Raw genomic sequence first — 26,621 nt, 5'->3', positions numbered from 1 at the left:
GTGTGAACGTGTAAGAGTGTAAGGTGTGTTATTTGAGGCGTACAAATGAGGATAAGTGTGTAAGGCATGTGTGGATTTGAGGGGTAAGAGTACAAGGAGAGTGTGAAGCATGAATGTGAGGTGTGCGTGTGAGCATGAATCATCCTGTGAATGTAAATATGTGAGTGTTTCCATAAGGTGAGTGTGTAAGAGTGGGCAGTTTGTGGTATAAGCATGTGTGAGTGTATTTGTGGGATGTGTGAGAGCGTGTGTGTGAGCATGAGTGAATGTGCAAGCATGAGAGTAAGAAAGAAGGGGGAGAGTGTGGAGAGAGTGTGTGTGTGTGTGTGTGTGTGTGTGTGTGTGTGTTGGGGCAGGCAGGTCCAGGGTGTGCTGGCTGGAGTTGCGGGAAGCTCATCTGGTATGAAATAGCAGCTGCACAGGATCTGCAAAGAGCTCACTCTTGGAAAGAAGTTCACTTTGCCCTCTGTGCTGCGATGGTGGGTTCTTGGTGCTCTGCTTTGTGGAGGGGACAGGCTGTTCAGGACAGGGAGTCGAGGAGCAGCTGGACGTATTCAGGGAGCACTGGGCAGAGGTAAGAAGGGGAGGTGGGAAGGGTGGGACTTCACGAAGATCCTTAGAGGGAGGCTGCTTACGCTCCACAAGGATATGGTCGGATCTGTAGACAGGGCCTCTGGGGGTTCTTTGAGCCAAGTACCTGCCTGGGGAGCTCAAAATGAATGGAGTATTTGGGAAACAGCCCATAATTAAACCATTAAAATAAAAAGGATCATACCGTGGGGGAGCACGCAAACTCTAAAGACATTTTGCAGCTAACTGGCCCTTCCCCTTCCCCCAGGGATTGTTTCTCCCTCCTCTGTCACCACTTGCCCTGTGGGTAGAGAGGGGTGAGGTCTGAGAGGAACAGCCAGAACAGCTCCATCACACTTAGGCTGACCTGCCCCAAACCCTTCCTCCTGAGGCATTAACCCTCCAACTCAAGGTTTGCACAGACTCCAACGTGCCTTCTGAAGTCTCTTCACACCACTCCCCCAAAGGCCCCTTTGCTCAGTGTGCTTGGCACCTCAAGTCTCCCTTCCCTGCAGGCCCAGTTATAACAGTGGGCTCCTGTAGGGAGCCTTCCCAGAGGCGCTCAGTCCCTGGGGGGTTCTTGCTCTTCCCATCTTGCTCATCCATCCATTACATTGAGTTTTGAGTTGAATTACACCCCCAAAAAGATATGTTGAAGTTTTAACCCCTGGTACCTGTGAATGTGACTTTATTTGGAAACAGGGTCTTTGCAGACATAGTCGAGTTCAAATGAGGTCATACTGGATTAGGACAGGCCTTTAATCCAATGACTGGTGTCCTTATAAGGTCACGTGAAGATGGAGGCAGAGATTGGAGCTGTGCCGCCATAAGCCAAGCAACACCAAAGATTACCAGCAAATACCAGGAGCTAGGAGGAAGCGCGGAAGAATCCTGCCCTCCCCACCCCCATCCCAAGAGCCTTCCAAGAGAGCACAGCCCTTCTGACACCTTGGCTTCAGACTTCTAGCTGCCAGAATTGTGACACAATCCGTTTCTGTTTTAAGTCACCTACTTGTGGTATTTTTGTTAGAGCAGGCCTAGGGAACTAATACATATGGTCATTTTGATCCGCCCAGCTTGCCTGGGTCCTTCTGTGTGCCCTCCTCGTCAGCTCTCGCCTGGCTCCTGCCTCGTGTTGTACTTCTGCAGGTGTTTTATCCTGACATGAAGCTCCTGCCCTCACTCATGTTTGATCTCACTCAGACTACAACTTGAGCTCTCTCTTAAGCTGGAGGCCTTTGGCTCAAAGCTTTGGGCATGTTCTGTAGGTCACATGGTGGCATGGATGGATACACTGACCTCCCTTGCTATTCCCCTTACCGTAGAGCTTAGAGACAGCAGCAGGTGATGGGGGAGGGACGCTGTACACTGAGCTGGGTTAGATTTTCATTCCTATCACTTATTAGCTGTGCCACCTAGGTTAGTCACAGGATTCCCAGTTCTCAGTTTCTTCTTCTGTAAAATGGGGATTGGAAAAGGCTAACTGTACCCTACCTCCCATGCAGGAGCTTTGCAGCTCATAAAGTCCAGTGCAAATGCAAGAGATTAGTAGAAAACAATCCTGGGGAAAGAGAAGTGATGGAGGGCGTGGACTGGTCCACTCTCCTGCAGTTCTGGGGTCTCCTGGCCCTCTCTGATTGCCCAGTAGATGGGCCTTCCGCAAGAGAAGGCCTAAAAAGCTTGGTCTGCACATTGTCCCAGGATTCCAACCCCAGCTGGGGTTCCTTCTGATTTTTTTTTTTTTTTGAGATGGAGTCTCACTCTTGTCACCCAGGCTGGAGTGCAGGGGCACAATCTCAGCTCACTGCAACCTCTGCTTCCCAGGTTCAAGCAATTCTCCTGCCTCAGCCTCCCGAGTAGCTGGGACTACAGGTGCCTGCTACCATGCCCGGCTAATTTTTTTTTGTATTTTTATTAGAGACAAGGTTTCACCAGACGAGGTTGGCCAGGCTGGTCTCGAACTCCTGACCTCAGGTGATCCACCTGCCTCAGCCTCCCAAAGTGCTGGGATTACAGGCATGAGCCACCATGCTCGGCTGTTCCTTCTGATCTTAGATGATGTCTTAGTGATTTCACTTACTTTCTATTCCTTAGAAAAAGAACTCAGAATATCTCATGCTAGGGATGTACAAGTCTACATCCCTACAGAGGTACAATTCTGGTCACACTGCTCTTACCCTTAAAACCCTTAATTTATCCTAACTTCCCACATGCATAAACTCCAGACTCCTTAACAAGGCATATAGTAAGGCCTTTCTTGGTCTGCCTGCCTGCATTTCGAGGCCCATCTTCCCACATCCTCCCCCTACATGCTCCACTACATGTTTTCCCCCAAATAAGCCAAACCCTTTCCCTCAGTGGGCTTGAGAACACCTCTACCTCTCCTTCAACAACAATGAAATAATAATGCAGCTACTCACTGAACACACATACATCACTTTACATATAGCAGGTAGCTCTTAGCCTCATAAGTGAGGCCTTATTTTGCACATTTTACAAATAAGAAAACTGGGACTCAGAGAGGTTAAGTAATGTACCCAAGATCAATTAGTACATGACAATCGTGATTTGAACCCATCTTTCTTGCTGCAAAGCCTGTGATCATCCTCCTCTGCCTGGCTGGTCTCCCTCTTCTTTCTTTTTTCTCTTTCTTTCTTTCTTCTTCTTCTTTTTTTTTTTTTGAGACAGAGTTTCTCTCTTGTTGCCCAGGCTGGAGTGCAATGGCACAATCTCAGCTCACTGCAATCTCCACCTCCCGGGTTTAAGTGATTCTCCTGCCTCAGCCTCCCGAGTAGCTGAGATTACAGGCATGCACCACCATGCCTGGCTAATTTTGTGTTTTTAGTAGAGACAGGATTTCTCCATGTTGGTCAGGCTGGTCTCGAACTCCCGACCTCAGGTGATCCGCCCGCCTCGGCCTCCCGACCTCAGGTGATCCGCCCGCCTCGGCCTCCCAAAGTGCTGGGATTACAGGCATGAGCCCCCGCACCTGGCTTCCCTCTTCTTTCAAAGTGCAGTTTGAGATTTATTTCCTGGAAACCTGCACTGAACTCTTCATCTCAGCTCTCTGCAACCACCCTGAGTAGGGTGCCTCTGAGTTGCACTAGCAAAGGCTGACACTGATCAAACAGTAACGGCAGCCATGGTCCCCTGTCTTCCTCCCAAGATGTAACTGCTATAGGGCATGAATCTAGCACCATGCCAGGCACAGAATAGGTGTTAAATGTTAAATAATGGAATGAAAAAGTTAGAAGGGAACTTACCGGGGAGTATACATTTAGGAATAATCTATGCCCATTTCACATGAGGAAACCCTTCTCACCCATTCCTTGCGAATACTCACACTTATTCCTTAGGAAACAATCTCAATCCTTCTAGATTTTGAGACATTTTGAACTTCCTACATAGTATAGCGCAGTTGATTTTCTTTCCTTTCCTGGTGCTATTTCACGTGAGGCAATGCAGTGCTGTGGTCACAAGTTTTGGGATCAGACCTGGTTCAGTCACTTACGAGTTTGTGACCCTGGAGCCCCAGTTTTCTCATCTGCAAGATGGGAGGATACTACCTACCTCATGGAGTTGATCTGAGGGTTGAAAGAAGTACCTTACCACCTGTGAGACAGCATTATGATTGCTGTTGTGTAGGTTGGGAAATGAAGACAGGAAAGGTGAGGAGCCTTCCCACAGTGGAAAGGGGACGGGAAAGCCTATGGGGGTGGGGGAGCGAGACCTGGGCCAGGCCATCTTACCCCAGATCCTGTGCTGCCTCTGCAGCACCATGAGGTACAGGACCACATGGCTTAACAGACATTCAGTATTTCCCTCATTCCTCAGTGAGGCACCCCTAAAGTCTTTCCAGAATGGACTTCCAAGGGGTGAGTTCTCAGCAGATACCAGCTCCAGCCCGGAGTTGCCCTCACAGGTTCCAGTGGCTAATTCAACCTTTTAGAGCTCTCTGTACTCCCAAGGTTCCGTCTGACCGTTCAAAAATACCTCATTGTCTGGGAATGGTGGCTGAGGCTTGTAATCTAGCACTTTGGGAGTCCGAGGCAGGAGGATCGCTTGAGTCTAGGGCCAGTTACTTGGGAGGCTGGGGTGGGAGGATTGCTTGAGCCCAGGCGGAGAGTGCAGTGAACCTTGATCGCACCACTGCACTCCAGCCTGGGCAATAGAGCAAGACCCTGTCTCAAAAAAAAAAAAAGCTCAGCCCTATCCATGCATATGGGACCACTTTGTGTGCTTGGAAATGCCCCCTCCCATAAGGCTTGGGTTTCTCTTGCAAGGGGTGGAGGCACTCCAGTTGCTAAACACCTTTCTTGGGTAGGGGATTGAGGAGACAGGATGCCTTTGGAAGAGCATCCCCTAATGCACAGTTCCATCATCCCTTATAGTATCTGCAGCTCCTCCAGCTCCTGTTTCTATCTGTTACTTCAGGGGCTGAACTCAAATATAGGGATCCAGAAGCAGCAGGGGAGGCCTCTCTGCAGTCTCCTCACTAGGGGGCAGCAGCGGCTACGGGAGGCCTCCCAGCTCTGGGAGGGGGAAGGGAAATGCTGGGCCAGCAGGTGGCAGTGCCCTTCTTGGACCCAAGTAAGGAAAAAGTCCAAGTACCCAGAGAAAGGGAGGGGGAAAAAATCCGTATCCTGTAAAGACCCAGGTTCCACTTGTCCTTGAAGATCCCGCTGAAGGTGTCACACTCCCTCCCTCCAGGAGGCTCCCTGGACCCCTCAGATCCAGATAGGTGATCCTCCTCCATTCCTGCCTCCCGGAGAAAGAATTACACTATCACCTGATGAGTGATACCTGACTCCTCCAGAACCCTTCAGGGCAGGCATTTTATTCATCATTTATTTTTAAAATAACTGGGAGTCAGAAACAGATGCTAAGAGGAGGCACATTCTTCAAGTTTTCTAAAAGAACCCTTTCTACTTTGGATAGGACAAAAATGAGCTTTGGCTGAATGAACTGAGACTAGACATAAGAAGGACTGAGCTGCTGATGAGTTATGAATGGAAGACTAACATGCAGTCTCAAGGCAGGAGAAGAAGAATATGTGCTGTTTTCCTGGGAGTGGGGCAACTGGTGGTGGCTGTGAGAAGGCAGAGCTCTTCAGAGGGGACAGCCAAGAACAGGTAGTCACTGGGGGCCCTATTTAGCCTGAGAATGCAGGAGGGATTGTTTTATGGGGTCCTCCCTGCCCCTCAAGACACCCTTCCGCCCCATCCCCACACCAGGGTGCTAGAGAAGATAGGAATATAGATTTTAATCATTGTGCTGCTGCTATTAACCAGAGTGCAATTAATCCATCTTTTGTGGATTTTGATGCCACAGTGTAAATGAGAGGGTTTCACACAGAAACACTCTGGGGGCCTTCGGTGACAAAAGGGCTAGGCCTCTGGTGGGGAGGGGGTGGCAAAAGGTGAAGTGGAATTAGGAGAGATGTGGGGAGCAGACCCAGGGCTGGGAGACTGCTCCTTCCCCATCACACATGCCCACCAAGGACCCCAAGAGGAAGGGATTCTTCCTGCCGTGGCCTGGGCTGTCCAAGTGAGCCTGACTTCCCTTCCAAGGCAGCTGCCTCTAGCTTCATGTCCAATTCTCGCTGAGTAGATGAGGTCCAGGGTAGGCCCACAGTTGACCACCAAATGGTGAAGAGATATAAGCCAAGGGAGAAGAAAGTGGTTTGGAACCCCCAATCATTCTCAATTTTTCATCCTAAGCTACCTTAAAACTAGTTCAGAGCTGGGGAAAGACAGCAACAGCAGTCTATCCTCTCGGTCAGAACTGCTCTACCTGCCTCCTGGAGATGGGGGTGGGGGGAGGTGGGACTCACAGGAGGGAGAGGTAGGAAATATTCCTGTGCCTTTCTTTGCCTGTGCAGTAAGTGAAGACTCTCTTCAGAGTCAGCTCTGCAGCTGGTGGAGTCATCTGTGCCTCTTACAGTTTTCTGAGATTGGTAGGATTTGGAGCTATAGAGAGGTCAACTTAGAGCCCCAAGGCCAGACTCCACTGGTTGCTAACAGGAGCTGACATTCTCGGAAGTAGCCCCGACTGCTTGGACAAGATCATTCCTCATGTTAAGAGTGAAGTGATATGGTCCAGGGCAAAGGTACTGAGCCCAGAGACAGCTAGGAGTCAGAGACACACAGGGCCTCCACTGCGTCACTCAGACCCTGGTTGACACCTCCCACAGCGAGGAGGCAGTTCTTGACGACTATGCTGGAGCAGGCACAGCGGGGTGTGGGCATGGCAGGGAGGATCTCCCATTTGTTCTTCCCTGGGTGGAATGCTTCCGCCGTCTCCAGGACAGTGGGTTGATTCCCTGAAAGTGTCAAGGGAATCAGACCTTACAAAGGAGTCCAACCACCAATCCATGCCCCACGGTCACCCCACCTCCCTCCCTTGGGCACCCACAAGCAGAAGCCAAGCAAGGTCAACTTCCTTGGCTACAGGATTACTCCCTTTTCTAAGCCAGTGGCTTTTGTCAAGCAGCCACTTTGTCCCTCCTACCGTCTTCCTGTCTCTTTAAGAGTAAGCTTTCTTTCCCTACCCATTGCTTTTTACCAGAGCTTTCTAGCACACTACTGCCTCACTGCTGCCCTTTCCTAAAAAAGCTACTGACATGGTCTAGTTGACACGGTTCCTTCATGCCTGAGTAAAGTGGGAGTTTGTCCACACTAAGTAGACTTGGGGTACCTGGAAGCCCTGCTGCCTGGATCTCTCTTCCTTGATGATGGGGAACTTCTCGCTTTAGAGTCCCTCCTTCAAAATACTAGTAATCTCTGGCAGAGTTAATACATCAAACCTAAGATTCATCTGTTGAACTTATTTAATCAGATTGCTTTCCTGTTCCACGATTGGGCTGGAACAGGATAAGTAAGAGACTGGTCAGAGGAGGACCAAGGCTAATCCCCTCCACAGTTTGTCTCCAGTCATTCCCGTTTAGGGATCTGTGCTCAGTAAGCCTGTGCTGCACGGCTACGGGTGTCCCTTATTCTCTCTGTGTCACAGTTTCCCTGTGTAGGAGGACGGAAAGGCCACACCTGGGGCCCACAGTGGACAGGTAATATCTAGGCTGGAAGAAAGGGAGTGCTTCGAATTTTTTGGAGTAAAGTGGTAGGCAGGTGGTCTGCAGGGAGTCAGTACCCTTTCCTGCATATGCAAAGTGCCAAGGATCCACTGAGCACAGAACCACAATAAATTCCAGCGTGAAAGCGCCATCCTTACCAAGTCCCCCAGCCACTATGACCCGTCCACTCAGAGAGCCAGCCACAAAATCTGCCCGCCGCTTCTTGAGGAAGAACGATCGTTCCATCTTCAGCCATCCCCCTATAGGCCATGGATAATGGTGGGTTATATAGACAGAATAAGATACAGATCACTCCCACCAAATACAGATTGTGGCCCAAATAGCTTTCACCCTGGGCAGTGTCTTCACTCTATTTATCCTTTATGCTTGGGGAGTACACAGTTCCTCCTGCTGTTTCAAATTCTCTGTGGCTTCCCCCTCTCCCATGCTTGCTGCTCTGTAAGGCATCATCATCCCCTACAATGAATCACCTTGACTTCTGGTTAGGAGGCTAATAGAGGCAGTGAGGGAGGAGTCAGGATCCTTCTGTTTCTCCATCAGTAAAAAGTAAGAAAAATCCCTCTCTGACCTGGTTCTGTGTGAATATTGTAAGAAAAGACAATATAGGTAGAAAAGGGGCTTTGATAAAAACCAACCAAGCAAAAAGGGGACCTATACCAATGAAGGAATTTGATTCCAAGAGTAGCCCTGAGTGGAGAGGGGTGCTGAGACTTCTGAGAAGCTTGCCCAGCTGGGTAAATGGCCCTGGAAGATGGCTGGAATAGGGGTAAGGGATGGGGAGCCAGCCAGAAGGGCAGTGGGCAGCCAGAGCTTCCTGGGGAAGGTGACCAGCTCACCCTGTTCCATGTCGAACACGTCCATCGTCCGCAGGAACTTGGGCTGCCGGTAGAGGCGACCTTGCCGCAGGCCTCCCAGGCTGTACAAGTGGTTGTCCAGGGTCACAAAGCTGGAGAAGGCCCGCTTATAGGGAATGTTGGGAAACTTGGTCCAGGAGCGAGTCTCGATGTCAAAGACCTCGAAAGCGTTGACCGCATACTTGGACTGTCGTCCCCCTGGGGGCCAGAGCAGGATAGAGGTTGGGCAGAAGGGTTGTCCCTGAGGACAGCGACAGTGAAAAGGGTTTCCCCTTTTGACAGTTACTCATTCATACAGGAAGCTCCCGGTGGGCTGGGCAGTGTGATTATCCCCAGTGCTGAGGAGATGCTCAGCACACAGGCACTGCTTCCCATGGGAACTGAGCCAAGGGAAGGAAGGAGGGTAGGTATAGAACAGTAACCTGTCCTTACCCAGCACGTAGATCTTGGAGCCTCGGAGGAAGGAGGTGGCAGCATATCTCGGGGTGGGCATGGGTGCTAGGGACACCCACATGTCCTTGAGCATGTCATAGTGTTGGAGGTGGTTGTGTGGACGTAGGTCCAGGCCCATCCCGCCTGCCGCATATACTCGGTAATCTAAGAAGAAAGGCCATACATGCCCCTGGCTTAGCTCACAGGTACAGCAAGACAGGCCCACCAGCATCTATTGCCTTCCATGGCCAGGCCAAGCTTTCAACCACTGCTCAGCCAGAGTGAGTCATATCTGTATCAGGGTGGTTGATAGCACCAGTCAAAGAAGTTCCTGCTATAGCTAAGCCTGAGAGTCTGTTTCTTTTTTTTTATTTTTATTATTATTATTTTTTTAGATATGGTCTCATTCTGTCATCCAGGCTGGAGTGTGGCATAATCACGGTTCACGGCAACCTTGACCTCCTGGGCTCAAGAGATCTTCCCATCTCAGCCTCCCAAGTAGCTGGGACTACAGGTCCATGCCACCTGTAGAAAAGGGGCTGTGATAAAAACCCTTTTGTATTTTTGTATTTTTTGTAGAGACAGGGTTTTGTCATGTTGCCCAGGCTGGTCTCGAACTCCGGGGCTCAAGCAATCCTCTTGCCTCGACCTTCCAAAGTGCTGGGATTGCAGGTGTGAGCGACTGTGCCCAGCTGCCTGGGTCTTTTGAAGCCATGGTACGACTACACGCCCTAGTCTTCCTTAGTGTCCAGCCCTTTGGCTAAGCCTGAAACACTGCGTGAAGTTTAGGCCTGGAAAACCCTTTGCAGGTCTTATCCCCTTCACTGTCCTCCCTGGGCAGCCAGAGGGGAAGCCAAAGAGGAGAGGTATTCTTTTTTTTTTTTGAGACAGAGTCTCGTTTTGTTGCCCAGGCTGGAGTGCAATGGTGTGATCTCAGCTCACTGCAACCTCTGCCTCTCGGGTTCAAGCGATTCTCCTGCCTCAGCCTCCAGAGTAGCTGGGATTACAGATGCCTGCCACCACACCTGGTATTTTTAGTAGAGACGGGGTTTCACCGTGTTGGCCAGGCTGGTCTCGAACTCCTGACCTCAGGTGATCCACCCGCCTTGGCCTCCCAAAGTGTTGAGAATACAGGCATGAGCCACCATGCCTGGCTTCAATGAGTAGAGATATTCTTCTGATGCCCTTTCCCCAGGCATTCACAAACTGGAATTTTTAGATATGGCAGGGGCCTTTAGAAATAAGATGAGTCATGCTGTCACTGGCCTATGGGACACTGGACTGCTGCTGGTTCTGTGTCTGCCAGCCCCATTGGGGAATGCCATCTTCCTTCACAAATTGGGAAACTTGTGGGATCCAGGAGTCACTTCAACTAAATGAGATAGGGCTAGGGGTGAATGAAGGTGAAGCTTTGGAGAGAGTACTGGTCCCTTTAAGAAACCCTGCCCAGGAAGTGAGCTGGGATACTTTGAGAAGTGAGTCTCCTCTCATTCTCTACTACTCTTGACTGTAGGTGGCCTTTCAAAGGACTTCACTACACCAGAGAGGATGGGCAAGGCATCTGTGTTTCCCTGGGTCCCACCCCAGGACCTCCCAGGCCTCTCTTTCTCAGGGAGCCACCCCTGCCCGGGATTCTGTCTGCCAGCAGCCAGTCCTCAATGCTTCTGGCTCCAGGAGGCCTTTATTCTTAAGGTGATTGCAGGGATGAGTACTATTTTCCTCCTACTTTCCAATCTTATTGGAAAAAAAAAAAATGCCAAGCCTAGCCTGAGGCTGGAAGACGGTGCCTGCTAATGAGGAATTCACCTTGCACAAGCTCCACCCCTCCCATCCTGTGTTACTTGAAACTCCTCCTCCTGGGAATCCTCCCATCCACTCCTCACTACTGTTTTTGTGCCCAATTCTTACTCATCCTTTCAGACCCATCTGGGCATCCCTGAACTACAAGCCTGGGTCGACAGCACCGGCTCAGTGCCTTCTGTTACCCTATTCCATCACCCTAATTGCCACGTGTTACTGAATAATCTTTGTTTCTTTTTTTTTTTTTTTGATACGGAGTCTTGCTCTGTCGCCCAGGCTGGAGTGCAGTGGCGCGATCTCGGCTCACTGCAAGCTCCGCCTCCCAGGTTCACGCCATTCTCCTGCCTCAGCCTCCCGAGTAGCTGGGACTACAGGCACCCGCCACCGCGCCAGGCTAATTTTTTATATTTTTAGTAGAGACGGGTTTCACCGTGTTAGCCGGGACGGTCTTGATCTCCTGACCCATGATTCGCCCGCCTTGGCCTCCCAAAATGCTGGGATTACAGGCGTGAGCCACCGCGCCCGGCCAATCTTTGTTTCTTTCAATAGACTGTAGGCCCTTGAGAATTTGTTAAATCTACAGCCCCAGCATCTGGCACAATGCCTGGCACACAGGCATGTAAATGCTTATTAAACTAACTGCAGAACCCATTCTGTGCCATAGTAAGAGCACAGACTCAATCATCACTATCTGTGTCACCTTGGGCCAGTGGTTTAACTAACTCTTCGGGCCTTACACTGCTTCTCTCTAAAATCAGAGTAATACTAGCACTTACCTGTATACAAAGCACAAATGGTAAGGATTCAATGAATGTTAGTTCTTAATCTTTCAAGACCATTTATTGAGGCCTGGGATGAAGATGTGCTCTTTCCCTCCCTTGCTCTCCGTGGGCCTCCAGGCCTTCCATCCTTCTTACTGGGAGGTCACAGAAGCCCCACTGGCCATGCTGCCCTGGGGGATTCTGCACTAGAGTTTCTCTCTAGTTATTTTCATTGGTCAGATCCAGGCTCCTGAAGGCAGGGAACAGATCTTCCGCCTCTTTCCTTCCCTCCTGGAGCCTGGCACTGTGCTGGGGACAGAGCAGGTGCTCAAGAAATACTGGTTCCCAGTCTATAGTAGACTTGACATGCAGCTAGTATGGTTTAGCAGAAGAGGGAGGGAGGAAGAGGAGACAGAGGGAAGGTTGCATCCCACTGCAAGCCTGTGCTGCTCAGGTGTGTCTGAACTTGGTGTCTCCTAATTCCCATTGAACCATCTCCCACAAAACCCTTTGTGTTTTAGCAAAAGAGCTTTCGGAGCTCTAGGTTCTGGGCTGTACTAGGCGTGAAAAGAATGAAATGGGGGCTTTGAGAAAGGAAAATGAGAATCACAAAACCATGTAGTGAGGACATGCATGCCCTGAGGACTTAGTGAAACGCGGCCAGACGTGAACCCTCAGGAACATTCTGGTCTCCACTGAGCGTCTCTGAGATTGGGAGGCAGAGGGGCAGGTTGAAGGTGGAAGAGGCCCCTGGAATCAGGTCCCAAAGCCCTCTCAGTGGGGCCTGGTGACGCTACAAGGATGGAGTGAGCATTGTCAGGACCCCAAATAGGTGTCTGGCGGTGGTGGCACCTGCAAGGCAGGTTTCAGGGGCTGGGGTGTGGCGGCGGGAGGTGCAGGCATTCTGCTGAACGCATGGGGTCTGCAGAAATATGGCACTAAACTCCACAGCCCACAGCAAATGCGTGTTGGTTTCCATCTGTTTCCCTCCTGGCCCCCCACTTCCTTCTCTCTGGCCGCCCTCAGCCCTGGCCCCACTTGCCTTTGGCCGTGACAGAAATGCCCATGGCGGCCTCACGCAGCATGCTCCTCTTCTTCCACTTGCCCTCATCGATGTTGTACATCTCCACGACCTTCAGGGGCAGCTGATTGGTGCCCACGCCCCCAATCACCATGATCCGCTTCCCCAGGGCGGTGACGGCCACCCCCGCCCGGGCTGTGGGCAGCCGGGGCAAGGCGGTCCACTGGTCGGCCTCGGGGGAGTAGACCTCGAAGCAGTCCATGGGGACGCCGTTGTCGTCACATCCCCCGATGGCATAGACCTGGCCCCCGGTCTCCAGCAGGGAGCAGTAGACCCGGCGGCTGGGCAGTGGCGCCAGGCGCTTCCACTGGAAGTCCTTGACGTTAGGCACCTCCATGGCAGCCTCGGGGAGCGCCCGGGCGCCGGGAGAGGTGCGAGCGCGGGGGTCCACAGGCTACTCGGCGCCGGCTCCCACGGCCCCTATCTCCACCTCCATCTGGCTCCCGAGCGCCGGACCCAGCCAGACGCCGGCCAGTGCTTCACCGTGCCCCGAGTCTCAGCGGTCCGGCGGCGTCCACGCCTGGCCCTGCGGGGGGAACGCGGCGAATCAAGGGCAGCTGGGGCCACGCGCCCTCCGGCGGGCAGCGGATGGGCTCCGCAGCCCCTGGTCAACTTCACTGGGAAGACGCGGCGGCGGAGGGCGCCCCCCGGGGGCAGCACCACACCCTGCACTGCTTGGTCCCCGCCCCCTCCCCACCCGCTGCTCGGACACTGCCGAAGCAAGCCGCAGGCCGGGGCTTTCAGGGGTTCGGGGTGCCGGGCAGTCCCCGGGCGGAGGAAGGAGTTAGCGTCTCTCGGCGTCGACGCCTGTCTTTCCCCGCGCCCCCTCCCCGCAGTCTCGGCGCCCCCGCCCCCGCATCACTTACGCTGCCAGGCCCGGGGAGCGCGGCGGCGAGGCGCAGACGACGCATCACTGGGGAGCCCGGAGCCCCCGCCCCGCTGCACGGGAGCCGGGGAGAGGGCGCTCTGTCCTTCCCCAGTCCGCGCGCCGCTGTCACACATGCAGATGAGGAGATGAAGTGAACAGCAGGAAGGAGAAGCGGAGCCGCCGCCGGGAGGAGGCCGGCGAGCCTGCTACGCTCCGTCCCCATCCGCAGCCACCACACCTGTGCAGGAATCCGCGTGCGTCCCGGGACACAGCGTGCTGTGACCTCTTTACAGAAGCCCCGCCGCGGAAGCGCTCACCTTGTCTACAGGGGGTCAAGGAAAGCAGGGCACTAGAAACAAGCACCCAGATGACGGGCACAGACTCCCTCCGGTGTGGGGGCGGGCTTTTGTGTTTGTTTTGGATGAAGAGGCGGAGAGTCCAATTACCCAGTTTATCTACAGTACACAGACTCAGTTCGTGACCTGCTAACTCAATAGCCAGCTTTGCTGGGGGGAGGTATTATCATATAGTTTAACCTCATGAAAACAACTTATGTGGGTGGGATGCACGCAGACCTGGCACAGGTACTTTCAAATATAACATATACACCCACTTGCACATGGAAGCATAACTTACACATCACCCTGCCCCCCCCCCCCCCGAAATAGACACATCCACAGAGACACTGACCAATGATGCACAGACAGACATGTGGACACAGCCAGAGACACCAACATAGACAAACACACACGGGAAGTTTTTCCATCTGCCACACACATGCACAACCCACCACCGCCACCATCACCCTTCACAAGCTTCAGGAAGGGGAAACCTGATGATCAAATCTCCGTCCTCGGCACCAACTCGCAGGGCTTGACAAACAATCCTTGCAAGCCACTCTCTAATACCGTTTATAGGACAGTAGTCCCCAGTAACAAAGGTGCCCATGAGGCCAGAGAACCAACCACCTGGTCTGGTGGACTGCAAGGCCGATGGGATCTTCCTCCTACCTGGTTCTTTCAAATGTAGCCAAGTCTTGAAACACCCAGGCTTGGGAGGCTGGAAGACCTGGGTTTGAATCTTGCCTCTGAAAATTATTTAACTACTCTGAACCTCAGTTTCTTATACAGATAGATAGATCTATGTCTATATATTTTTAAACTAGAGTTTTAATTTTGAGAAAATTTTAGATTCACATGCAGCTGTAAGAAAAAATACCCTTTACCCAGTTTCTCCCAATGGCAACATCTTACAAAACTATAGCACAGTATATATCACAACCAGGGTTTTGAAATTGATCGGTCAAGATACAATATAATTCTGGCCGGGTGCGGTGGCTCATACCTGTAATCCAGGCACTTTGGGAGTCCCAAGCAGGCAGATCACTTGAGGTCAGGAGTTCCAGACCAGCCTGGCCAACATGGTGAAGCCCCATCTCTACTAAGAATGCAAAAAAAATTAGCCAGGCATGGTGGCATGCACCTGTAGTCCCAAATACTCGGGAGGCTGAGGCAGGAGGTTCACCTGAGCCTGGGAGGCGGAGATTGCAGTGAGCTGAGATTGCGCCACTGCACTCCAGCCTGGGTGACAGAGCAAGACTCTTGTCTCAAAAACAAAACAAAACAGAACAAACCTTCCACCCCCAAAAGTATAAAATCGAGGCCGGATTTGGTGGCTCATGCCCGTAATCCCAGCACTTTGGATGGCCGAGGTATGTGGATCACCTGAGGTCAGGAATTCGAGACCAGCCTGGCCAACATGGTGAAATCTCATCACTACTAAAAATGCAAATTAGCTGGGTGCCGTGATGCATGCCTGTAATCCCAACTACTCAGAAGGCAGAGGCAGGAGAATCACTTGAACGCGGGAAGCGGAGGTTTCAGCAAGCCGAGATTGCACCATTGCACTCCATCCAACGGGCCCATCTTACTACTTTGAGTTCTTGGCTTAAAAATTCCACTGTTTTTTAGTTCGAATTCTCTGTACTTACAAAGTAAGCACCTCTAGAACCTTCACAGAGGAAGTCTGTGTCTGTTTTCCCTATTCAATCAGAACTCATAAATTCCAAAAGCATGGGGTGTGAATTCATGAAATTTCACGGAAACACCAAACATTTCCCTTTCTTCCTAGGAGTCTCTATCTGCCTGGAGAAATAGGGAACGCACCTTTACCTCAGCTTGAACTGTCTTCACAAAATCAGAACAGGTGATCGGGAAGATTTAAAGCCATAGACCTTCCTTAAAAGCGCTTGTTGGAGTCCATCCTCAGCTTCTCTTGCCCACTGAGCCTTCTACCAAAGCAGTGAGGCCAGGCCTCTTAAATGAGCCTTCACCACCCCAGCTGGGGCAGCTTAATAAGCAGATAGACAGAGCTCCACTCTGTATGTTTTATTTGCGTCACTTGTTGAGATCATCTAAGCCCTTGCACGTCCATTTTCTTGTAATCTTAAAACAGCCCTGGGAGGGGTTGCAGGGGTAGGTATCAATATCCACTTTTTGCAGTTGAGGAATCTGAGCCTTAATGAGATGAAGTGACTTACTTAGGACCATGCAGGCCGTTCAGGGTGGGTCCAAGGTATGAATTCCAAATCCAGTGCTCCTTCACTTTATCACAATTAAATCACAAATGAAAGAATTGTGCCTTATGAAGGAAACCAAGTGGGTCCACTCTCCACCTGGCTTCTGGTCTTTATTCCACTGCAGTGAAGAAAGGAGCCCAGGCCACCAAGGAGATTCCAGCGGCTGCCCATACTGTTTGTGCCAGGCAGTGCAGGTAAGGAAGTGCTGGAATCCAGCCCCAGAATAGGCCCCCATTCTAAACTAAGGCTCATATCCTACAGGCACCATCTTCTATGGAGACCGTGAGATCTAGGGACTCAGACCCTTGGAAAAGTACTAACAACAGGATGTCTTCCAGACCATGACCTAATTGCTTGTTCTGGAAGTCCTGGCTTCTCTCCATCTCCCCCATCTCTCTTCCTCTCCGCCAGGTAACATCCTTTAGCGCTTACACTGAGGGCACATCGAGGAAGCTTGTAACCTAGCAACTGCCACTTAAGATTCCCTGAGTCACCTGTGGTTTCCATTGCCTGGGTTGAGTGCACCAAGATGGGGCCTTAAGGAGTGCTAATCGGAGGGAGAGTGTCCAGTGACTCCTTGGTCCCCTCCCTACCCTATTCTAGTGTGTAACCATTTTCCTGGTCAGAAAGTTCTTGCTCATGTCAAATCTAAATCCTTCTTGCTCTAAAATCTTGTGTAACATTGAGCCGGTGTTTCTCTTTTGCCTTAAAAAGCATTTGAGTTTTTAGGCTGGATGTGGTGGCTTGTGCCTGTCATCCCAGCACTTTGGGAGGCCAAGGCAGGTGATTACATGAGTCCAGGAGTTCGAGACTAGCCTCAAAAACATAGTGAGACCCTGTCTCTGCAAAAAATAAACAAAAATTATCTGAGCTTCGTGGCACATAATCCTAGCTACTAGGGAGGCTGAGGTGGGAGGATCACTTGAGCCCAGGGGGTAGAGGCTTCAGTGAACCAAGATCGTGCCACTGCACTCCAGCCCAGGTGACACAGCAAGACCCTGTCTCTCTAAAAAAAAAGTGTTTCATTTTTCCCCTTCATTACAAGGTAGGAGTGGGAGGTTGGGGAATTAAGGGAGGGAAAAGTCATAAAAGCCTCTAAAGATTACACCTTTGGTGCTGTGGAGTCTTTATTATAGATATTGGTGCATCAATCAAACTTGAGGATGCTCAGCCCCAGAAAAAAGTCACTCAGTACGTTTTGGGTTTTGTTTCTTTTTAAAAAGATGGGGTCTTGCTATATTGCCCAAGCTGGATTTGAACTCCTGAGGTCAAGTCATCTTCTTGCCTCAGCCTCCTGAGTAGCAGGGATTACAGGCATGCACCACCTTGACAGGCTCAGTAAGTCTTGGATTTGTTAAGGTCTAATTTACATACAATGAAATGCACAGTTTTACTCAGTCTCTATTGTCTGGTAGGCATTCAGCAGGATCCTGCCTTCACTAAACTGCGGTACCTTAGGGGGAAGTTGGGGGTGTTGTGGGGAACAGTTTCTTCCCAATAAACCAGGCAGATTCTCAGTGTGGCAGGCCATGGATGGAGTAACTGTGGGAAGGGTTTCAACGTCTGCTGGAATTCCAAGTGTAGGGAACATTTCAGGGGGATAGGAGGGAAGAGGAGTTGTTTAGTGATTAGCTGCTCCTTATCCCTCCCCAGAAATACTCTTTACCGGAGTACCCTCTGCAGGGTACCACGCTGGCTGGAGGCACACACCAGGAACTCCCCAAGGCCAGGATTACCTTCTTTATGCAGTTTTCTTTCTGCAGCACCCCACAGACCATGTGGTCAGCATCAGACAGGCTGCATCTGAATCCTGGTGCAGCCACCTCCTAGCTGTGTGACTATGCACAAGTCACTTATGTCCTTGAATCTGAGTGTCCTCATCTGTGAGAAAGGGAATAAGCAAATCTACTTTCTAGAGTTGTAGGAGGAAGGAGATGCCAGGCATAGTTCCTGGGCACGTGGTAAGTACCTCATAAAGACTAGTTTCTTTCTTCCCCTTGTGATGGCAAGTTTCTGTACCTCTGAGTTTCAGGCTAGTGTGCCCCCCAAGAGCAGGTGCCAGTTTCACAAGATAGGCAGCCTTACCAGGGCCCATACCCTCCTGTAGCCAATCACTTCTGGGCCTGTGTCTTAGACAGGATATCTTTTCTCCTAGCTAGCTGAAATCTCATCTGCTGCAACCTAAATTGCATTCTAATCTGGAGAACAGCTGTGCCCTTCCTTTAGCTAATCACCTTCTCATTCCTAACCAGAAGCATGGTCCTTATTCAGGGAGTGGGGAGTGAGGCTGACTCATCCAATTAGGACTGAGGCTGCCAGCAGACCAAGGAAAGGGTAGTTCCTCCCCCAGCATAGAGAAGCCTCATTAGGGCCTCCTCCCCACCAGTCCCAACATCAGCCCAGAGGAAGGATTTAGAGCTCACGTGGACTTGATGGGAGATGGTATGACACAGTTGCCGGCAGTCAGAACCAGGATCTGTATGTGATCATGTGGCACTGCTGCCTTGCAGGTGGAGGGCTGGAGTCCCGCAGAATGGCCTCAGCTATTCAGGTTCCCTTCCTGACCACGCAGCCTTGATTGGACAGTTGAATCAGCCACATTCCTTCAGCTATCCTCCCTGCTCCCTCCCGCTCCAGTGCATAGCTGGTGCCTGGAACCTAGAGGGCCTTAGTGGGTATCCATTAACGAATGCATCTGTTCATCTGTAAGCAACTTCCTGCTACTTAGGTAGAACTGGGACATTGGAAAGTGGACCCCAGATATGGGATGATGGGTAAAGGGAGGGAGTCATCTTCGTTTTCAGACTCAGGAGTTGCACAATGTAGAGAAGGAAGGGTTGGGAAGCCACACGCTCCTCTGCTGTTTAGTGCGTGCGGGAAGGTATGCTTCTCAAAGACCTCAGCTACTTCCCTGTGCTTACTGAGGAAATCGTAAGAGGAAATGGGGCTTACAATAAAGCCTGAGGATTTGAGTTATAAACAAGGAAGAATTTCCTGACCAGCAATGTCAGAAACTTGAAACACCAGCATGAGGTGAGGTGAGAGGCCACGGAGCTGCCTCCTGTATTGCCGCCCGGGCCATACTAGAAAAACACAGGACAGTCAGAAGACCTCTGCTACGTCTTGTTACGATGAAGGCTATGACCTCCAGCCTACGTTTTGTTGTAACCGGGCTGTGCAACTATGGGCAAGTCATATCCATTCTGGTGCCTGTCAAATTAGAAGGAAGGAAGGTGAAGAAGAGAGCAGCTGGGGTCCCTCCCAGCTGGAATATTCTGTACTCTTGGGGTGCTATACAGGCAGGGAGCCCTAGAGAAAGAAGCATTTAGCCATAGTGACAAAGCAGCAGATTCTAGAACGAACACCCTCACATTCTGCCAGGTGATACAATCGCAGAGGTCTGGCCCCACCAGCTCTCACAAGCGCTGCCAGCTACCCCAGGTCCAGTCACCAGTGAAGACTTTATCAGGGCTTCCCCTGGCTACCCTCTCTTGCTACCACCACCCTCCTTTCTCTCCAATCAGCCCAGGACAAGGGGGTGCCTTGTGACAGCTGCAGCTGTGGCGAATGGGCTGGCTCCCTATAGACCTTGGGCACCCACCTGCTTCCTGTTGGGTTCTGACCTTTCTGGGGTGCCTGCTGCCAGGAGAGTATGCAAGGGTGGCAGAGGATGCAAGAGCTCAGGTCATCCCGACATGGCTCTTTCTCTAAAAGTGAAAATGTGCCCATTTGTCCCAGGTCACCAGGCTGGGGCCCTTAGGGGGCCTAATCTTCACCCCTTCTCATGTAGAGGACAGCAGAGCCTTTATGAGGGCAGCTCTGCAGAGGAGAAAAGGCTATAGGCTGGGGAAGGCTGCAGCAGACCACTCAGACACGGCTCTTTAAATGCCCATTAGTAAGTTCATATTGCCCCTTCCAAAGTCAGCAGCATCCTCCATTCTTCTTAATTAAAAAGAGCTCCATGTCCTGGCAGAGCTGAGAGACGGCTCTGAATGATTTACACACCAGCCCTGCTGCTTCCAGCTGGGAAATCAGCAAGGAAGATTGATTGGCAGATGGGCCAGCCTGCCTATCATGATGGCGTGCATGCCTGTGTGTGCATGTGTGTGTGTGCATGCGTGTGTGTGCGCGCACACGTGTGTGTGCATGTGTGTGTGTGTGTGCTGAGGCACTGGGAGCTGGCTCTCCTGCTGGCAGGCTCTAAATGAGCAGGGCCACAGACCCACAGTCCAGCCCCATGGGGCTCTGCAGGCCTAGAGGTAGAGGGCCTGCTAGAAACAGAAGGCTAAACAAAAGGCTGGCCTGCTCACCCTCACCGGAGTCCCTCTTCCTAGGAAAACTGCCTTATTTGGAAGACAAAAGCTCATTTGTTGTCTCATCCCCACCCAGGAGAGAAGGGGCCACTCCCCGAAGATTCCTCTTGTTCCACATAGAGATTCCTCACCTGGTACATAGCATATATTGGGCTTTTATTTGATCATCACTGCTCACTTTAAGAGGAGGCTTTCGATCTGTGAGCCCGCGGAGTATACACCATGAGCAAAGCTCACCCTCCCGAGCTGAAAAAATTTATGGACAAGAAGTTATCATTGAAATTAAATGGTGGCAGACATGTCCAAGGAATATTGCGGGGATTTGATCCCTTTATGAACCTTGTGATAGATGAATGTGTGGAGATGGCGACTAGTGGACAACAGAACAATATTGGAATGGTGGTAATATGAGGAAATAGTATCATCATGTTAGAAGCCTTGGAATGAGTATAAATAATGGCTGGTCAGCAGAGAAACCCATGCTCTCTCTCCATAGGTCCTGTTTTACTATGATGTAAAAATTAGGTCATGTACATTTTCATATTAGACTTTTTGTTAAATAAACTTTTGTAATAGTCAAAAAAAAAAAAAAAAAGAGGAGGCTTTCTCGGCCGGGCGTAGTGGCTCACGCCTGTAATCCTATCACTTTGGGAGGCTGAGGCAGGCGGATCACCTGAGGTCGGGAGTTTGAGACCAGCCTGATCAACATGGAGAAACCCCGTCTCTACTAAAAATACAAAAATTAGCCAGGGATGGTGGCGCATGCCTGTAATCCCAGCTACTTGGGAGGCTGAGGCAGGAGAATCACTTGAACCTGGGAGGTGGAGGTTGCGGTGAGCTGAGATGGTGCCATTGCACTCCAGCCTGGGCAACAAGGGCGAAACTCCGTCTCAAAAAAAAAAAAAGGAGGTTTTCTCATGGCCTGCCTCTCCTTCCTTGCCTCCCTCCTAACTCCAAATTTTGTCTGACCCTGACATCCAGGGGGATCCAAGGCTGTGGGCCCTTTATGGGGCTGGGAAGAGGATGATGAGGTTCACAGTTTAGGCTGTTTAGGCTGGCATGACACTCAGCCCGGGCCCTCCAGAGAGCCGGGAAGTGACAGCAGTCACCCTGAAAGGTCCTAGGCCTCTTTGCTTCTCCCAGCAGGCCTTGGGGCAGCCTTGTTGTCCATCCCTTGCCTCTACTCACATCTAAGAGCCCACCAGCCTCCCTGGGTGCCAGAGAGGGAGGTCCCGCTCACTCTCCAGATGGAAGGAGGTGCCAGGTCACTGGGGCAGGACCTGTACAGAGGTAGGGAGTGGCTTTTGCTCTCTCCTCACCTCTCCCCTTCTCCTCTGGCACTTTACATTACACACACACACACACATACACACACCACTTGTCCCCAGAGAAAGGACCAGACAGAGGCACACTGGAGAGGAGGGGGTGAGGACTGGAGCCCAGGCATCATCCAGTGCTTTGCTTTCACCCCCGCTCCCTAGGGAGACGGCAATCTGCTGCAGCAGCAAGTTTGCCATCTGGCGTGCTGACCTGTGCTCTCTGTGCTGGAGACAGGAGAGGGCGGGGACGCGTGATGAGCTGGCTGCGAGTGTGTTGTGTATATGTGTGTCTAAGAAGCCATGAGAGTCTGGAAAGGTGAGAACCAGGCCAAGCTTTGGGTGAATCAAAGGATCTGCCTGTCCTCATCACTCGGCACTCCTGGGGCAGGTGGGTGTGTACCTGAGGATCTCTAAGAAGCCCCAGGAAGCCTGCATTTCTCTCCCAGTGAAGGAGGGAGTGGCAGGGCCTTGGCCCTTGAGCATCCTCCTGTAGCCTGTCGCCAGGAGAATGTGGCTGCCTGCTTAGCACCCAGGAGCTGCCAGTCCATCCCTGCACATCACTAGGCAAGAAACAGAGGGACACTTTTATTCACACCCAGACCTAACAGCTGCCCCCCAAGAGGAACCACCACTAGGGATCCAGTGTGTCCTTTGTTCCTCTCTAGTCCTGGCCCAGAAAGGACTATTTTCTTCCTTGGATGCCATCTCCCTGCTTTGGTCCCAGTCTTGGAAATTATGTTCTGAGAGATTCCTTGATAAAAATCCTCCCTAAATCACAGGTTGTACCTCAGTGCAGGGGTCAGCAAGCTATGCCTGAGGGCCAACCCTGGCCTGCTGCCTGTTTCTGTATGGCCTGAAATCTAAGAACAATTTTTACATTTTTAAATGATTGGGGAAAAAAAAATCAAAAGAAAAATATTTTGGGATACATGAAAGTGATATGAAATTCACATTTCAGCATCTATAAATAAAGTTATATTGGAACACAGCCACACTCACTCATTTACGTGTTGTCTATGGCGGCTTTCCCACTACAACAGCAGAATGGAGTAGTTGCAACAGACAGCGCATGGCCTGCAAAGCATAAAATGTTTACTATCTGGCCCTTTACAGAAAATGCTTGCGCCCTCCCCTGCACCTTAGGCTGTTTTAAGGGAACAAGGGGAATGCCACCTTATTCTTTTTGTTTTTTGTTTTCTTGTTTGTGTGATACAAGGTCTCACTCTGTCACCCAGGCTGGAGTGCAGTGGCACCATCGTGGCTCACTGCAGCCTCCCAGGCCCAATCAATCCTCCCGCCTCAGCCTCCTGAGTAGCTGGGACTATAGACACGCACCACTCCCAGCTTGCCACCTTATTCTTGACAACGTGCTTCACACCACCGTGGCAATGTTAAGTTGACACGGCAATATCTAGTGGCAATAAAAGGAAACGAACATTTTGAGGGCCCTTGTTGTATACCAGGGACATTTACTCTGTTTATCACATAATCTCTACAACAACCTTGAGAGAAACAAGCACTAAGAGGTCTATTTACATAAGGAAGGAATGGGAGAGATTAGGAAACTCACCAAAGCTATTAGAGTTAGGCAGAACAGGATGCTGGATTCAAACTCAGATCTGCCTAACTCCACAGCCCATATCCTCTCCAGGCCACCATGATTCTAAGATGACCACCAGCAGCCCAGCGAGGACCCACTCAAATGGCTGCTGGTTTGGGCTACCCCCATGAACAGGCAGGGCAATTGGGACTTAGGCTTTAGGGACCCAGGCCCCACCTCAGCTCCCTCCACCTCAGAGCCTGGTCCTGAGCATGGGCCACAGACAAGCCAACAATAGTGACAGCTCCACATCAGCGCCATCTCCCTTTTCTTGCCTCTTTCCTCAACCTTTGCTATCTATTTTCATCACCTTTTAGCTTTCTTTGGAAAGATTAAATTTGCATTTAAATAGAAAACCTCTTGAATGACTCTGATGTAACTTTAGGTACTAATTACAAATTCATTCCTCTTTAAATATTAAGGCACTTCAGTTCATCTCAGGGGTGATGGACAGCAGCAATGCTTGGTATTGATGTGTAATGAATATTGAGCTGTTTATTGCAAAGCGCTTACAATCCCTCACCAGCAGAGGGCAGACAGGAGATGTTCTCAAGACCTATATGGGAGATGTCTTGGGAGCCTAAAATCTGCTAAAAATAAATATCTGTAAGCAATAATCGTTGAGAGAAATTGGAAGATGGCCAGTGGGATGGAAGCTGCTGGGGATAGGGTGGGAGCACCCAGAAGTCCTCGGGTTGCCAGTTTCCTCAGTTGCTTATAAGTGTCTCAAGGCAGGTGCATTCATCACTCTTTCCCATCACCAAAACTAATGCCTGGCATTCAGTGGGGACCCAAGGAATATTTACTGAATGAATGAGGGAATGAATGAATGAATGGATGAATAAGGCAATTAATCATGATGGGAGAGATCATTCATTCAACTACTATAATGAGTCAGTCATTGCACTTGATAATTTACGTAAGTCTCTTTGTTAAATGATTGATTCCTTTGGATTTTTCCCAGGGTCATGCAGATGACACACAAATTTTCCTTTCTCCTGAAGAATTGCACTTGGTATTTTACCTGCTGATTTCATAGGTGACAAAACAAACTCAGAGAGGTGAAGCAATTAGCCTCAGAGCACCCAGTTCAATCTGAAGCTCAGCCAGGACCCAAACGCTGGTCTCAGGCTCTGAGCCTGGCTCTCTATAAAGTGTATCACTCCCCCTCATCCTGGTGCTAGGCTGGTTATTCCAGTGTTCACAGTGTCACACCCTAATCTTGGCCCTTGTCCTCAAGATGCTGGGAGCCCAAAGTCCAGTCCAGCCTCTCAGCCAGGCTTAATGCCTGGGCTCCAGCCAAACCACTCTATTGCCTGATGCCCAATAGGCCTTTCATTTCCTGCCTCCATACTTGGCTTTGTGCTTTCTGCTTCATATGCTCCTTCCTGCTTGTTGACATTCTATTCATCCTTCAGGGCTTGGCCTGAACGCCGCCTCCTCCACGCCTTGCATGATCCCTGCAGGCAAGAGTCATTTTTCCCGTTTCTATAGAACTTCATCTATAACTGTGTTAGCATGATAATAACCACCACTCATTATTCTAAACACCACACTACATTCTTTACATATTTTGTATAATTTGAACCTCATAAAAAGTCAATAATAACAATAATAATAATCGTTAACAAGTATATGGTGCTCAATATGCGTCATGAACTGATCAGAGTTTGATGTGTGTGTGAGTTGTGTGTGTGTATAATTTAGCCTATAAAGTAGGTACTATTATTATTGTCATTGTACAAAGGTGAAAACTGAGACTTAGAGCGGTTAAATGACTTGCCCAAGGTCACACAGCCAGAACAGGGATGTGACATCTAGCTTGCCTGGCCCCGGAATCCCCATACCTGTCTATGTAGATATTCTTTCTTACCAGATGGTAAGCATCGGAAGGCAGGAACCATGTTATGTGCCATTGCTGTCAAAGCACTTTCCCTTCGGAGCCAAGCACAGCAATGTGTATGTACACAGTAGGTAGTCCATAAGTTTTAAAAATCTTAATTTTAGACCCAGGAGGCATGTGTGCAGGTTTGTCACAAGGGTGTATTTCGTGATGCTGTGGTTTGGGTTTCTATTGATCCCGTCACCTGTAGAGTGAACATAGTAACCTAATAGGAAGTTTTTCAGCCCTTGTCCCCCTCCCTCCCTCCCTCCTTTTTGAGTTCCCAGTGTCTATTGTTCCCATCTTGATGTCCATCTGCATCCAGGGTTTACCTCCCACGTTTGTAAGTGAGAATATGCAATATTTGGTTTTCTGTTTGATATTCCATAAAGTTGAGCTGAATTCGGATCAGAAGCCAGAAGTTCTGGAGGTTGGCTGTATGTTGGTCAGTCTGTGCCCTGGACAGCAATCTTTGGAGTTAATTAGCTGGGTTAAAACCAGATAGGAAGGAACCTTTAACTTCAAAGCTAGAGAGGCCCAGCTGAGGAGAAAAGGCCCTTGGAGACCCTTGCCCCTCCTGACCCCCATGCCAGCCTGTCTGACCTGGGCAGCCCTCCTCTCACAGACACCACTGCCTGTCTCCCCACCAGCAGGCACTCAGAATGCCAAGGCATCACTCTGCATAGATGGATTGAAATAAAACTTACCTGACTAGAGGGAAAAGGAGGACACCCGGCGATCATCTGCAAAAGACAAAGAAGGGGAGGGGCCGGGAGAGGGTCGAGCGGGTGTTGGCTCTGAGGCTTGTCCTAGGAGCTGGCTGGGAATAGAGTCGGCAAGGTCCCCAGGGTCCCCAGGGCTTCCTCCACAATTGATGAGTCCACTGCTGCTGCCTCTGGCTGATCGACTGGGATGCAGCCAGGCCCCTATGCACAGGGCATGGGGCCAGCCCCGCCCTGAATGCACAGAAACTTGGGGTCCCTGAGTTCCAGGAGGCGTGACCCCCCTACTGAGAGGGCCTCAGCCGGCTCGTCAGAGCCCCAGTGTCTCCGCGCCTCTCCCTCCACCCAGTCTCAGCTGCAAAGGCCCGCTCTGCGAGGAGAGCGGGTGAGGGGGCGGACACGCTCACACACACAGACAATAACTGCCATGGAAACTAACCAACAAAAAGAAGATTTAGGGAGCCGGACTCCTCTGCCAGATGGGAGAGAATGGAGGGAAGAGAGAAAGGGGCTGTCCTTTGCAACGCAGCCAGTTATGCAAAGGGCAAATGTGCACCTCAGCCCTAATCCAACAATTGCAGATTTTTCCCTCCTCAGGGGTGGGGCTGTGGGTAAAAGGCAGAGAAGTGGGTTGACCTTTTTATATGAAGGTCCCAAACAGCCACCCCATACCTTTGCCTTTCTATGCACAGAGGAGGCATCAGTGTGGTCCAGCGTGGGTGCGAGATTCCCGAGGAAATGCTCAGCACCG

The 26,621-nt window shown here is 50.7% G+C and overlaps 2 protein-coding genes across 4 annotated transcripts; one reads left to right on the top strand and one right to left on the bottom strand.

Moving 5' to 3' along the window:
* Positions 1-1,241: 1,241 nt before the first annotated feature.
* Positions 1,242-26,368, bottom strand: KLHDC8A (kelch domain containing 8A). Of its 3 annotated transcripts, none has more exons than XM_009441285.4 (7): positions 26,310-26,368; positions 25,856-25,891; positions 12,550-13,114; positions 8,947-9,111; positions 8,497-8,712; positions 7,798-7,899; positions 1,242-6,892 (listed from the first exon to the last, which is right to left on the bottom strand). In XM_009441285.4, the coding sequence occupies exons 3-7, from the start codon at positions 12,923-12,925 to the stop codon at positions 6,699-6,701; spliced, it is 1,053 nt and encodes a 350-aa protein (XP_009439560.1). In that variant the 5' UTR covers positions 12,926-13,114; positions 25,856-25,891; positions 26,310-26,368; the 3' UTR covers positions 1,242-6,698. The 3 variants fall into 3 exon arrangements, with proteins under 3 accessions (XP_009439560.1, XP_054530027.1, XP_001161298.1); XM_054674052.2 differs by lacking the exon at positions 26,310-26,368 and adding an exon at positions 13,455-13,778 and having other exon boundaries at positions 25,856-26,272; XM_001161298.5 differs by lacking the exon at positions 26,310-26,368 and having other exon boundaries at positions 25,856-26,285.
* On the top strand, positions 20,525-20,847 carry LOC107969868 (small nuclear ribonucleoprotein G-like). The gene has a single exon (XM_054674055.2). It carries the CDS (start codon positions 20,570-20,572, stop codon positions 20,756-20,758), a length of 189 nt encoding a protein of 62 aa, XP_054530030.1. The 5' UTR covers positions 20,525-20,569; the 3' UTR covers positions 20,759-20,847.
* Positions 26,369-26,621: the final 253 nt, after the last annotated feature.

The sequence above is a fragment of the Pan troglodytes genome, chromosome 1, assembly GCF_028858775.2.
Source record: "Pan troglodytes isolate AG18354 chromosome 1, NHGRI_mPanTro3-v2.0_pri, whole genome shotgun sequence".
NCBI lineage: Eukaryota > Metazoa > Chordata > Mammalia > Primates > Hominidae > Pan > Pan troglodytes.
This window is presented reverse-complemented; position numbering and strand designations above follow the sequence as displayed.